At 50.2% G+C, this 14,163-nt stretch overlaps 1 protein-coding gene across 2 annotated transcripts in view; it reads left to right on the top strand.

Moving 5' to 3' along the window:
- CENPF (centromere protein F) overlaps nt 1-14,163 on the top strand; it is a 105,205-nt gene that overhangs the window by 16,059 nt on the left and 74,983 nt on the right. For both annotated transcript variants that reach the window (XM_075339140.1, XM_075339139.1), the window contains exon 10: nt 745-867. In XM_075339140.1, coding sequence (XP_075195255.1) covers nt 745-867 — 123 coding nt within the window. The remainder of the gene's footprint in view (nt 1-744; nt 868-14,163) is intronic.

The following is a 14,163-nucleotide window of genomic DNA, read 5'->3' as shown; positions in this document are numbered from 1 at the left end:
GTGCCCAAACTTTTTCATATGACTGTGTATGTATATATATATAATATATATATATATATATATATATATATCTATATATATCTATCTATATATATATATTGTATATACACAGTATTACAGTATGCATGTCTATATCTATATATATATATATCTCCAGGAGGAATAACAGAGGAACAGTATAAAAAGAGGAGTTCTGCAAAAAAAAAAAAATATGCAATCATCACAGATCTGTGAGGAGACCCTAGTGGTCCTCTTTATTGGGGATATTGCATGAAATGTAATGAATTGCAGGGTCTGATCGCTGAGACCCTCATTGGTCCAGAGAACAAGGGTCCTGAAGTCCTGTGTAAATGGCGCGGTGGTTGTTGTGCACAAATACTGCTCCTATATCCAGTAAATGAAGCAGGGTCACACAGGCGCCATACTTAACCATTCACACAGGGGACACATAACACGGTGATCAAGAGGGTTGCTAGGGATCGGTGTTCCTCATGGTCATACATATAACACCTATTTGGATAAAAAGGTGATAAATGTGGTGGGTGGGATAACCTCAATGAAGGAAGGGTCATTTTTACATATTTGTTGACAGAAGCTTGATTGCTGCTCTGAAGGTAATTACAAGATAATGTATCATGACAGATCTGTCTGTGTGTACGTGAGTGAAAAACTGTAGTGCCCACTAGAGGGCGTCTTTGCAGAGTGCTCCGGGGTTAATGTCCGTTTGGATTTTTGCTCTTGTAGGTGACACACGGGAAGAAGATGTTGGAACATGAAGTAGAAGATCTAAAGCAGAAATTGTCCAGAGCAGAACAAGCCGTGTCCACCGGCCAGAATCACGTGACCGATCTAAAGAAGGAGCTGGAGGTAAATGTACAGAGCGGCAGAATGAGCTAACCGAGGATCAGTCAGTGAGCTTGTTATGGCGGCCCAATATGACTCTTTTATGCATCCTCCATTGTTGATTTATGTGCAGAGACCACGACAAAATGTGCAGAAAAAAAAAGAGCCCGTTAAAGCCAAACGGTGCAAAATTTGTAATGAGACCCAACTGTAAAAATACCGTAGTTTTTCTAACTCCATATACAAGTATTTAGGTAAAAAAAAGTCACTGAAAATGTAAACTTCTTTAAATCTTTGATGTACCTCTGATTGTATTCTATTGTTCTCTCTTATCAGCCAATTATAGCTTAGAAAAATTGGAGTGTAATGTTTTTCAATATCAAACTCTTGACTGGTTCCATGAAAAAACAAAATCACTGGTTGTACCAATCTGCAGGGGGTCACATTGATCCCAGGGTACCAGACAAGGGTTAAAAGGCTTTAACGGGATCCTGTCACCAAATGTTTGTGGTCTCAACCAAAAATAGTGCCGGTGCTGCATTTTATAAAGGTACATGTTGTCCCCTGACCATAGAGAAGGCAGAGCTGGTTTATTACATCCAGACTCCCCATACAGAAGGCAGAGCTGGTTTATTACATCCAGACTCCCCATAGAGAAGGCAGAGCTGGTTTATTACAGCCAGACTCCCCATACAGAAGGCAGAGCTGGTTTATTACATCCAGACTCCCCATACAGAAGGCAGAACTGGTTTATTACAGCCAGACTCCCCATAGAGAAGGCAGAGCTGGTTTATTACAGCCAGACTCCCCATACAGAAGGCAGAGCTGGTTTATTACATCCAGACTCCCCATACAGAAGGCAGAACTGGTTTATTACAGCCAGACTCCCCATACAGAAGACAGAGCTGGTTTATTACAGCCAGACTCCCCATACAGAAGGCAGAACTGGTTTATTACAGCCAGTCTCCCCATACAGAAGGCAGAGCTGGTTTATTACAGCCAGACTCCCCATACAGAAGGCAGAGCTGGTTTATTACAGCCAGACTCCCCATACAGAAGGCAGAGCTGGTTTATTACAGCCAGACTCCCCATACAGAAGGCAGAGCTGGTTTATTACAGCCAGACTCCCCATACAGAAGGCAGAGATGGTTTATTACAGCCAGACTCCCCATACAGAAGGCAGAGCTGGTTTATTACAGCCAGACTCCCCATACAGAAGGCAGAGCTGGTTTATTACAGCCAGACTCCCCATACAGAAGGCAGAGCTGGTTTATTACAGCCAGACTCCCCATACAGAAGGCAGAGCTGGTTTATTACAGCCAGACTCCCCATACAGAAGGCAGAGATGGTTTATTACAGCCAGACTCCCCATACAGAAGGCAGAGATGGTTTATTACAGCCAGACTCCCCATACAGAAGGCAGAGATGGTTTATTACAGCCAGACTCCCCATACAGAAGGCAGAGCTGGTTTATTACAGCCAGACTCCCCATACAGAAGGCAGAGCTGGTTTATTGCAGCCAGACTCCCCATACAGAAGGCAGAGCTGGTTTATTACAGCCAGACTCCCCATACAGAAGGCAGAGCTGGTTTATTACAGCCAGACTCCCCATACAGAAGGCAGAGCTGGTTTATTACAGCCAGACTCCCCATACAGAAGGCAGAGCTGGTTTATTGCAGCCAGACTCCCCATACAGAAGGCAGAGCTGGTTTATTACAGCCAGACTCCCCATACAGAAGGCAGAGCTGGTTTATTACATCCAGACTCCCCATACAGAAGGCAGAACTGGTTTATTACAGCCAGACTCCCCATACAGAAGGCAGAGCTGGTTTATTACATCCAGACTCCCCATACAGAAGGCAGAGCTGGTTTATTACAGCCAGACTCCCCATACAGAAGGCAGAGCTGGTTTATTACAGCCAGACTCCCCATACAGAAGGCAGAACTGGTTTATTACAGCCAGACTCCCCATACAGAAGGCAGAGCTGGTTTATTACATCCAGACTCCCCATACAGAAGGCAGAGCTGGTTTATTACAGCCAGACTCCCCATACAGAAGGCAGAACTGGTTTATTACAGCCAGACTCCCCATACAGAAGGCAGAGCTGGTTTATTACAGCCAGACTCCCCATACAGAAGGCAGAGATGGTTTATTACAGCCAGTCTCCCCATACAGAAGGCAGAGATGGTTTATTACAGCCAGACTCCCCATACAGAAGGCAGAGCTGGTTTATTACAGCCAAACTCCCCATACAGAAGGCAGAGCTGGTTTATTACAGCCACACTTCCCATACAGAAGGCAGAGCTGGTTTATTACAGCCAGACTCCCCATACAGAAGGCAGAGATGTTTTATTACAGCCAGACTCCCCATACAGAAGGCAGAGCTGGTTTATTACAGCCAGACTCCCCATACAGAAGGCAGAGCTGGTTTATTACAGCCAGACTCCCCATATAGAAGGCAGAGCTGGTTTATTACAGCCAGACTCCCCATACAGAAGGCAGAGCTGGTTTATTACAGCCACACTTCCCATACAGAAGGCAGAGATGGTTTATTACAGCCAGTCTCCCCATACAGAAGGCAGAGATGGTTTATTACAGCCAGTCTCCCCATACAGAAGGCAGAGATGGTTTATTACAGCCAGACTCCCCATACAGAAGGCAGAGCTGGTTTCTTACAGCCAGACTCCCCATACAGAAGGCAGAGATGGTTTATTACAGCCAGACTACCCATATAGAAGGCAGGGATGGTTTATTACAGCCAGACTCCCCATACAGAAGGCAGAGCTGGTTTATTACAGCCAAACTCCCCATACAGAAGGCAGAGCTGGTTTATTACAGCCACACTTCCCATACAGAAGACAGAGCTGGTTTATTACAGCCAGTCTCCCTATACAGAAGACAGAGATGTTTTATTACAGCCACACTCCCCATACAGAAGGCAGAGATGGTTTATTACAGCCAGACTCTCCATACAGAAGGCAGAGATGGTTTATTACAGCCAGACTCCCCATACAGAAGGCAGAGCTGGTTTATTACAGCCAGACTCCCCATACAGAAGGCAGAGCTGGTTTATTACATCCAGACTCCCCATACAGAAGGCAGAGCTGGTTTATTACAGCCAGACTCCCCATACAGAAGGCAGAGCTGGTTTATTACAGCCAGACTCCCCATACAGAAGGCAGAGCTGGTTTATTACATCCAGACTCCCCATACAGAAGGCAGAGCTGGTTTATTACAGCCAGACTCCCCATACAGAAGGCAGAGCTGGTTTATTACAGCCAGACTCCCCATACAGAAGGCAGAGCTGGTTTTTCTTCGGCGCTCTATTGGGAGACCCAGACGATTGGGTGTATAGCACTGCCTCCGGAGGCCACACAAAGCAATTACACTAAAAAGTGTAAGGCCCCTCCCCTTCTGGCTATACACCCCCAGTGGGATCACTGGCTCACCAGTTTTTCTGCTTTGTGCGAAGGAGGTCAGACATCCACGCATAGCTCCACTGTTTGTAGTCAGCAGTAGCTGCTGGCTCTATCGGATGGAAGAAAAGAGGGCCCATATAGGGCCCCCAGCATGCTCCCTTCTCACCCGCGGTTGGTGCTTGTAAGGTTGAGGTACCTATTGCTGGTACGGAGGCTGGAGCCCACATGCTGTTTTCCTTCCACATCCCCTGGGGGCTCTGTGGAAGTGGGATCTTGCCGGCCCCCAAGCCCTGGGGCCGGGCTCCATCCACAGACCCATAGAACCTGCTGGATGTGGAGCGGGAGTGCCGTTCAGGGACAAGGCCCTGCAACTTTCAGGTACTCTGTGTCCCCGGCAGGCACGGACACTCTCAGGGCTTGCTGAGCGTTGTAGTGCGCCGGGGACAGTGGCGCTGTACGCTGGGGGTTAGGTCACTGCAGCTTTGCTGAGTGACGTTGTGTATTGGGAACTACTGCGCCGACCGCTCCTGGAGCGGCGGCGCAGCTGCGACTTGTGGTGCGCCGGGGGCTTTGCGCCGACCGCGCTTTTACGGCGGCGGCGCTTATAACTTTAGCCCCCGGCTTCTGCGGCCTAGCGCCGCTTCGTTCCCGCCCCCACCCTGTCAATCAGGGTAGGGGAGAGACGCTGCTCAATAGGCAGCGCCGAGGGCTGGAGCTTTATTTACATGCTCCAGCCCTCTCACTAGGCACAAGGGGAAGCAGACTTCCCGCTCTTCGTCGGTGTACGCCCAGGGCCCGCCCCCCCTCTCCACAAGGACGCCGGCAGCCATTACACATGCGATCTGGCTGGGGAGAGGCAGCAGGCTCTGGGAGACCCAGACTAGAGGGATTTCTGGCGACCACACACCGCTCCTAAGCGGGCGGTAAGCTGCACAGTAGTGCTGGCCCCACTAGTGCCTCAGTGATATATAGTGTACTTTTGTCTTGGTACCATATATATATATATATAGTTGCACTGTAGGTCGCTTCTTGGCTGGACACCCTGTACTGCTCTGAGGAGGCAGCAACATGTCATCCGCAAAACGCAAGGCTGCCAAGGCACGGGCTGTGTGCACTGTTTGTACTGCATGTGGGGCTGATCTACCGGCAGGCTCCAATGATTCACATTGTGTGCAATGTTCAGTCCCAGTGGCACTTCGTCAGCCAGAGCCTATTGTGGTGGTAGCCCAGGCAGCGACGCCTGTGAACCCTGCCCCGGTGACGGGGACAGACTTTGCAGTGTTTGCTGATAAAATGTCTGAGGCTATGACAAAAATCCTGGAGACCTTGCAGGCCAGGCCAGTTCCTCAGACCATGGACACTGCTGTGGCTATGCTCTCTGGTCCCCCTCAGTTGGAACTAATCCGTACTTCAGGGGGGTCTCAAGCATCACAAGCTGAAGTCTCTGACTCAGATGACAGTCCCAGGCAGCCTAAGCGAGCTCGCTGGGAAAGACCCTCCACGTCATCACACTGCTCAGGGTCTCAGCGAGAAGAATCTCTCTGTGATGAGACTGAGGACGGTGATCAGGATTCTAATCCTGAGGCCCCTCTCAATCTGGATGCCCCTGAGGGTGACGCCATGGTTAATGACCTTATATCGGCAATTAATAGACTGTTGGATATTTCTCCCCCAGCCCCTTCTGCAGAGGAGGCAGCTGCACAGCAGGAGAAGTTCCATTTTCCTATATCCCAAGCGTAAATTAAGTGCTTTTTTGGACCACTCTGACTTCAGAGAATCAATCCAGAAGCACGACGCTCATCCAGACAAGCGTTTCTCTAAACGTTCTAAGGATACCCGTTATCCTTTTCCCTCTGAAGTAGCCAAACGCTGGACCCAGTGCCCAAAGGTGGATCCCCCAATTTCCAAGCTTGCGGCTAGATCCATAGTCGCAGTAGAGGATGGCGCTTCACTTAAAGATGCCAACGACAGACAGATGGACCTTTGGTTGAAATCTGTCTATGAAGCTATCGGCGCGTCGTTTGCTCCAGCATTCGCGGCCGTGTGGGCACTCCAAGCTATTTCAGCTGGTTTAGCACAGGTGGATGCTATCATACATCCAGCAGTGCCACAGGTGGCGTCCCTAACTTCGCAAATGTCTGCGTTTGCGACTTATGCTATCAATGCTGTCCTAGAATCTACGAGCCGTACCTCTATGGCGGCCGCCAATTCTGTGGTTTTGCGCAGAGCCTTATGGTTAAAGGACTGGAAAGCAGATGCTGGTTCCAAAAAATGCTTAACCAGCTTGCCATTATCTAGAGACAGACTGTTTGGTGAGCCATTGGCTGAAATCATAAAACAGTCCAAGGGTAAGGACTCTTCCTTACCACAGCCCAGAGCAAGTAAACCTCAACAGAAAAAGTGGCAGTCGAGGTTTCGGTCCTTTCGAGGCTCGGGCAAGCCCCAATTCTCCTCGTCCAAAGGGACTCAGAAAGGACAAGGGAGCTCAGATTCCTGGCAGGCTCACTCACGCCCCAGGAAAGCAAATGGAGGAACCGCTTCCAAGGCGGCTACCTCATGACTTTCGGCCTCCTCCCTCCGCATCCTCGGTCGGTGGCAGGCTCTCCCGCTTTTGCGACATTTGGCTGTCTCAGGTCAAAGACCGGTGGGTAACAGACATTTTGTCTCGCGGGTACAGAATCGAGTTCAGTTCTCGGCCTCCACTTCGGTTCTTCAGAACCTCCCCACACCCCAACCGAGCAGATGCCCTGCTGCAGGCGGTGGACTCTCTAAGAGCAGAAGGAGTCGTGATCCCTGTCCCCCCTCTAGAACGGGGGCGAGGATTTTACTCCAATCTCTTTGTGGTTCCAAAAAAGGACGGCTCCTTCCGTCCTGTTCTGGACCTAAAACTGCTCAACAAGCATGTGAACGCCAGGCGGTTCCGGATGGAATCCCTCCGCTCAGTCATTGCCTCAATGTCCCAAGGAGATTTCCTAGCATCAATAGACATCAAAGATGCTTATCTCCACGTGCCGATTGCTACGGAACACCAACGCTTTCTGCGCTTCGTGATAGGAGACGAACATCTTCAGTTCGTGGCTCTGCCATTTGGTCTGGCGACAGCCCCCCGGGTGTTCACCAAGATCATGGCAGCAGTGGTAGCAGTCTTGCACTCTCACGGACACTCTGTGATCCCTTACTTGGACGATCTACTGGTCAAGGCACCCTCTCAGGAGGCATGCCAACTCAGCCTGAATTTTGCACTGGAGACTCTCCAGGCGTTCGGGTGGATCATCAACTTCCCAAAGTCAAATCTGTCACCGACCCAATCACTAACGTATCTTGGCATGGAGTTTCATACTCTCTCAGCGATAGTGAAGCTTCCGCTGAGCAAGCAGCGGTCACTACAGACAGGGGTGCAGGCTCTCCTTCAAAGTCAGTCGCACTCCTTAAGACGCCTCATGCACTTCCTCGGGAAGATGGTGGCGGCAATAGAGGCGGTTCCGTTTGCGCAGTTTCATCTGCGTCCACTTCAATGGGACATTCTCCGCCAATGGGACGGGAAGTCGACATCCCTGGACAGGAAAGTCTCCCTTTCCCAGACGGCCAAGGACTCTCTGCAGTGGTGGCTCCTGTCCACCTCATTATCACAGGGAAGATCCTTCCTACCACCGTCCTGGGCGGTGGTCACGACAGACGCGAGTCTGTCAGGGTGGGGAGCAGTGTTTCTCCACCACAGGGCTCAGGGTACGTGGACTCAGCGGGAGTCCACCCTTCAGATCAATGTTCTGGAAATCAGAGCAGTGTTTCTTGCCCTACTAGCCTTCCAGCAGTGGCTGGAAGGGAAGCAGATCCGAATTCAATCGGACAACTCCACAGCGGTGGCATACATCAATCACCAAGGAGGGACTCGCAGTCGGCAAGCCTTCCAGGAAGTCCGGCGCATTATGATGTGGGTGGAAGCCACGGCCTCCACCATATCCGCAGTTCACATCCCCGGCGTAGAAAACTGGGAAGCAGACTTCCTCAGTCGCCAGGGCATGGACGCAGGGGAATGGTCCCTTCACCCGGACGTGTTTCAGGAAATCTGTCGCCGATGGGGAAGGCCGGACGTCGACCTAATGGCGTCCCGGCACAACAACAAGGTCCCAACATTCATGACACGGTCTCGCGATCAAAGAGCTCTAGCAGCAGACGCCCTAGTGCAAGATTGGTCGCAGTTCCGGCTCCCTTATGTGTTTCCACCTCTGGCACTCTTGCCCAGAGTGCTACGCAAGATCAGATCCGACTGCAGCCGCGTCATACTCGTCACTCCAGACTGGCCGAGGAGGGCGTGGTATCCGGATCTGTGGCATCTCACGGTCGGCCAACCGTGGGCACTACCAGACCGACCAGACTTACTGTCCCAAGGGCCGTTTTTCCATCGGAATTCTGCGGCCCTCAACCTGACTGCGTGGCCATTGAGTCCTGGATCCTAGCGTCTTCAGGCTTATCCCAAGGGGTCGTTGCCACCATGAGACAGGCTAGGAAGCCCACGTCTGCTAAGATCTACCACAGAACGTGGAGGATATTCTTATCCTGGTGCTCTGCTCAGAGAGTGTCTCCCTGGCCATTTGCATTACCTAACCTTCTTTCTTTCATCCAATCTGGGTTAGAAAAAGGTTTGTCGCTCGGCTCCCTTAAAGGGCAAGTCTCGGCGCTATCCGTCTTTTTTCAGAAGCGTCTAGCACGACTTTCTAAGGTGCGCACGTTCCTACAGGGGGTTTGCCATATAGTTCCCCCGTACAAGCGGCCGTTAGATCCATGGGATCTGAACAGGGTACTAGTTGCCCTCCAGAAGCCGCCCTTCGAGCCTCTGAAGGAGGTTTCACTTTCTAGACTTTCACAGAAAGTGGCTTTTCTGGTAGCGATCACATCTCTTCGGAGAGTGTCTGAGCTAGCAGCGTTGTCTTCCAAGGCTCCCTTCCTGGTCTTCCACCAGGACAAGGTAGTGCTGCGCCCCATTCAGGAGTTTCTCCCGAAGGTGGTATCCTCTTTTCATCTTAATCAGGATATCTTTTTGCCTTCGTTTTGTCCTCATGCAGTTCATCGGTATGAGAAGGATTTACATTTGTTAGATCTGGTGAGAGCACTCAGAATCTACATTTCCCGCACAGCGCCCCTGCGCCGTTCGGATGCACTCTTTGTCCTTGTCGCTGGTAAGCGCAAAGGGTCGCAGGCTTCTAAGGCCACCCTGGCTCGATGGATCAAAGAACCAATTCTTGAAGCCTACCGTTCTGCGGGGCTTCAGGTTCCATCAGGGCTGAAGGCCCATTCTACCAGAGCCGTGGGTGCGTCCTGGGCATTGCGACACCAGGCTACGGCTCAACAGGTGTGCCAGGCAGCTACCTGGTCGAGTCTGCACACTTTCACCAAACATTATCAGGTGCATACCTATGCTTCGGCGGACGCCAGCCTAGGTAGAAGAGTCCTGCAGGCGGCAGTTGCCTCCCCGTAGGGGAGGGCTGTCTTGCAGCTCTAACATGAGGTATTTCTTTACCCACCCAGGGACAGCTTTTGGACGTCCCAATCGTCTGGGTCTCCCAATAGAGCGCCGAAGAAGAAGGGAATTTTGTTACTTACCGTAAATTCCTTTTCTTCTAGCTCTTATTGGGAGACCCAGCACCCGCCCTGTTGTCCTTCGGGATTTTTGGTTTGTTTGCGGGTACACATGTTGTTCATGTTGAACGGTTTTCAGTTCTCCGATGTTACTCGGAGTGAATTTGTTTAAACCAGTTATTGGCTTTCCTCCTTCTTGCTTTTGCACTAAAACTGGTGAGCCAGTGATCCCACTGGGGGTGTATAGCCAGAAGGGGAGGGGCCTTACACTTTTTAGTGTAATTGCTTTGTGTGGCCTCCGGAGGCAGTGCTATACACCCAATCGTCTGGGTCTCCCAATAAGAGCTAGAAGAGAAGGAATTTACGGTAAGTAACAAAATTCCCTTCATTACAGCCAGACTCCCCATACAGAAGGCAGAGCTGGTTTATTACAGCCAGACTCCCCATACAGAAGGCAGAGCTGGTTTATTACAGCCAGACTCCCCATACAGAAGGCAGAGAGGGTTTATTACAGCCAGACTCACCATATAGAAGGCAGAGCTGGTTTCTTACAGCCAGACTCCCCATACAGAAGGCAGAGCTGGTTTCTTACAGCCAGACTCCCCATACAGAAGGCAGAGCTGGTTTATTACATCCAGACTCCCCATACAGAAGGCAGAGCTGGTTTATTACAGCCAGACTCCCCATATAGAAGGCAGAGCTGGTTTATTACAGCCAGACTCCTCATAGAGAAGGCAGAGATGGTTTATTACAGCCAGACTCCCCATACAGAAGGCAGAGATGGTTTATTACAGCCAGACTCCCCATACAGAAGGCAGAGCTGCTTTATTATATCCAGACTCCCCATACAGAAGGCAGAGCTGGTTTATTACAGCCAGACTCCCCATACAGAAGGCAGACCTGGTTTATTACAGCCAAACTCCCCATACAGAAGGCAGAGCTGGTTTATTACAGCCAGACTCCCCATACAGAAGGCAGAGCTGGTTTATTACAGCCAGACTCCCCATACAGAAGGCAGAGCTGGTTTATTACAGCCAGACTCCCCATACAGAAGGCAGAGATGGTTTATTACAGCCAGACTCCCCATACAGAAGGCAGAGCTGGTTTATTACAGCCAGACTCCCCATACAGAAGGCAGAGCTGGTTTCTTACAGCCAGACTCCCCATACAGAAGGCAGAGATGGTTTATTACAGCCAGACTCCCCATACAGAAGGCAGAGCTGGTTTCTTACAGCCAGACTCCCCATACAGAAGGCAGAGCTGGTTTATTACAGCCAGACTCCCCATACAGAAGGCAGAGATGGTTTATTACAGCCAGACTCCCCATACAGAAGGCAGAGCTGGTTTATTACATCCAGATTCCCCATACAGAAGGCAGAGCTGGTTTCTTACAGCCAGTCTCCCCATACAGAAGGCAGAGATGGTTTATTACAGCCAGACTCCCCATACAGAAGGCAGAGCTGGTTTATTACAGCCAGTCTCCCCATACAGAAGGCAGAGCTGGTTTCTTACAGCCAGTCTCCCCATACAGAAGGCAGAGCTGGTTTATTACAGCCAGACTCCCCATACAGAAGGCAGAGAGGGTTTATTACAGCCAGACTCACCATATAGAAGGCAGAGCTGGTTTATTACAGCCAGACTCCCCATACAGAAGGCAGAGCTGGTTTCTTACAGCCAGACTCCCCATACAGAAGGCAGAGATGGTTTATTACAGCCAGACTCCCCATACAGAAGGCAGAGCTGGTTTCTTACAGCCAGACTCCCCATACAGAAGGCAGAGCTGGTTTATTACAGCCAGACTCCCCATACAGAAGGCAGAGCTGGTTTATTACAGCCAGACTCCCCATACAGAAGGCAGAGATGGTTTATTACAGCCAGACTCCCCATACAGAAGGCAGAGCTGGTTTATTACATCCAGATTCCCCATACAGAAGGCAGAGATGGTTTCTTACAGCCAGTCTCCCCATACAGAAGGCAGAGCTGGTTTATTACAGCCAGACTCCCCATACAGAAGGCAGAGAGGGTTTATTACAGCCAGACTCACCATATAGAAGGCAGAGCTGGTTTCTTACAGCCAGACTCCCCATACAGAAGGCAGAGCTGGTTTATTACATCCAGACTCCCCATACAGAAGGCAGAGCTGGTTTATTACAGCCAGACTCCCCATATAGAAGGCAGAGCTGGTTTATTACAGCCAGACTCCTCATAGAGAAGGCAGAGATGGTTTATTACAGCCAGACTCCCCATACAGAAGGCAGAGATGGTTTATTACAGCCAGACTCCCCATACAGAAGGCAGAGCTGGTTTATTACATCCAGACTCCCCATACAGAAGGCAGAGCTGGTTTATTACAGCCAGACTCCCCATACAGAAGGCAGAGCTGGTTTATTACAGCCAGACTCCCCATACAGAAGGCAGAGCTGGTTTATTACAGCCAGACTCCCCATACAGAAGGCAGAGCTGGTTTATTACAGCCAGACTCCCCATACAGAAGGCAGAGCTGGTTTATTACAGCCAGACTCCCCATACAGAAGGCAGAGAGGGTTTATTACAGCCAGACTCACCATATAGAAGGCAGAGCTGGTTTATTACAGCCAGACTCCCCATACAGAAGGCAGAGCTGGTTTCTTACAGCCAGACTCCCCATACAGAAGGCAGAGCTGGTTTATTACATCCAGACTCCCCATACAGAAGGCAGAGCTGGTTTATTACAGCCAGACTTCCCATATAGAAGGCAGAGCTGGTTTATTACAGCCAGACTCCTCATAGAGAAGGCAGAGATGGTTTATTACAGCCAGACTCCCCATACAGAAGGCAGAGATGGTTTATTACAGCCAGACTCCCCATACAGAAGGCAGAGCTGCTTTATTACATCCAGACTCCCCATACAGAAGGCAGAGCTGGTTTATTACAGCCAGACTCCCCATACAGAAGGCAGACCTGGTTTATTACAGCCAAACTCCCCATACAGAAGGCAGAGCTGGTTTATTACAGCCAGACTCCCCATACAGAAGGCAGAGCTGGTTTATTACAGCCAGACTCCCCATACAGAAGGCAGAGCTGGTTTATTACAGCCAGACTCCCCATACAGAAGGCAGAGATGGTTTATTACAGCCAGACTCCCCATACAGAAGGCAGAGCTGGTTTATTACAGCCAGACTCCCCATACAGAAGGCAGAGCTGGTTTATTACAGCCAGACTCCCCATACAGAAGGCAGTGCTGGTTTATTACAGCCAGACTCCCCATACAGAAGGCAGAGCTGGTTTCTTACAGCCAGTCTCCCCATACAGAAGGCAGAGATGGTTTATTACAGCCAGACTCCCCATACAGAAGGCAGAGAGGGTTTATTACAGCCACACTTCCCATACAGAAGGCAGAGAGGGTTTATTACAGCAAGACTCCTCATACAGAAGGCAGAAATGGTTTTATTACAGCCAGACTCCCCATACAGAAGACAGAGCTGGTTTATTACATCCAGACTCCCCATACAGAAGGCAGAGCTGGTTTATTACAGCCAGACTCCCCATACAGAAGGCAGAGCTGGTTTATTACAGCCAGACTCCCCATACAGAAGGCAGAGCTGGTTTATTACAGCCAGACTCCCCATACAGAAGGCAGAGATGGTTTATTACAGCCAAACTCCCCATACAGAAGGCAGAGCTGGTTTATTACATCCAGACTCCCCATACAGAAGGCAGAGCTGGTTTATTACAGCCAGACTCCCCATAGAGAAGGTAGAGCTGGTTTATTACAGCCAGACTCCCCATACAGAAGGCAGAGAGGGTTTATTACAGCCAGACTCCCCATACAGAAGGCAGAACTGGTTTCTTACAGCCAGTCTCCCCATACAGAAGGCAGAGATGGTTTATTACAGCCAGACTCCCCATACAGAAGGCAGAGATGGTTTATTACAGCCAGACTCCCCATACAGAAGGCAGAGCTGGTTTATTACAGCCAGACTCCCCATACAGAAGGCAGAGCTGGTTTATTACAGCCAAACTCCCCATACAGAAGGCAGACCTGGTTTATTACAGCTAGACTCCCCATACAGAACGCAGAGATGGTTTATTACAGCCAGTCTCCCCATACAGAAGGCAGAGCTGGTTTCTTACAGCCAGTCTCCCCATACAGAAGGCAGAGATGGTTTATTACAGCCAGACTCCCCATACAGAAGGCAGAGAGGGTTTATTACAGCCACACTTCCCATACAGAAGGCAGAGCTGGTTTATTACAGCCAGACTCCCCATACAGAAGGCAGTGCTGGTTTATTACAGCCAGACTCCCCATACAGAAGGCAGAGATGGTTTATTACAGCCAGACTC

Source organism: Anomaloglossus baeobatrachus, chromosome 3, assembly GCF_048569485.1.
Source record: "Anomaloglossus baeobatrachus isolate aAnoBae1 chromosome 3, aAnoBae1.hap1, whole genome shotgun sequence".
Taxonomy (NCBI): Eukaryota; Metazoa; Chordata; class Amphibia; order Anura; family Aromobatidae; genus Anomaloglossus; species Anomaloglossus baeobatrachus.
Note: the sequence above shows the minus strand (reverse complement) of the source record. Positions and strands in the feature narration are given on the sequence as shown.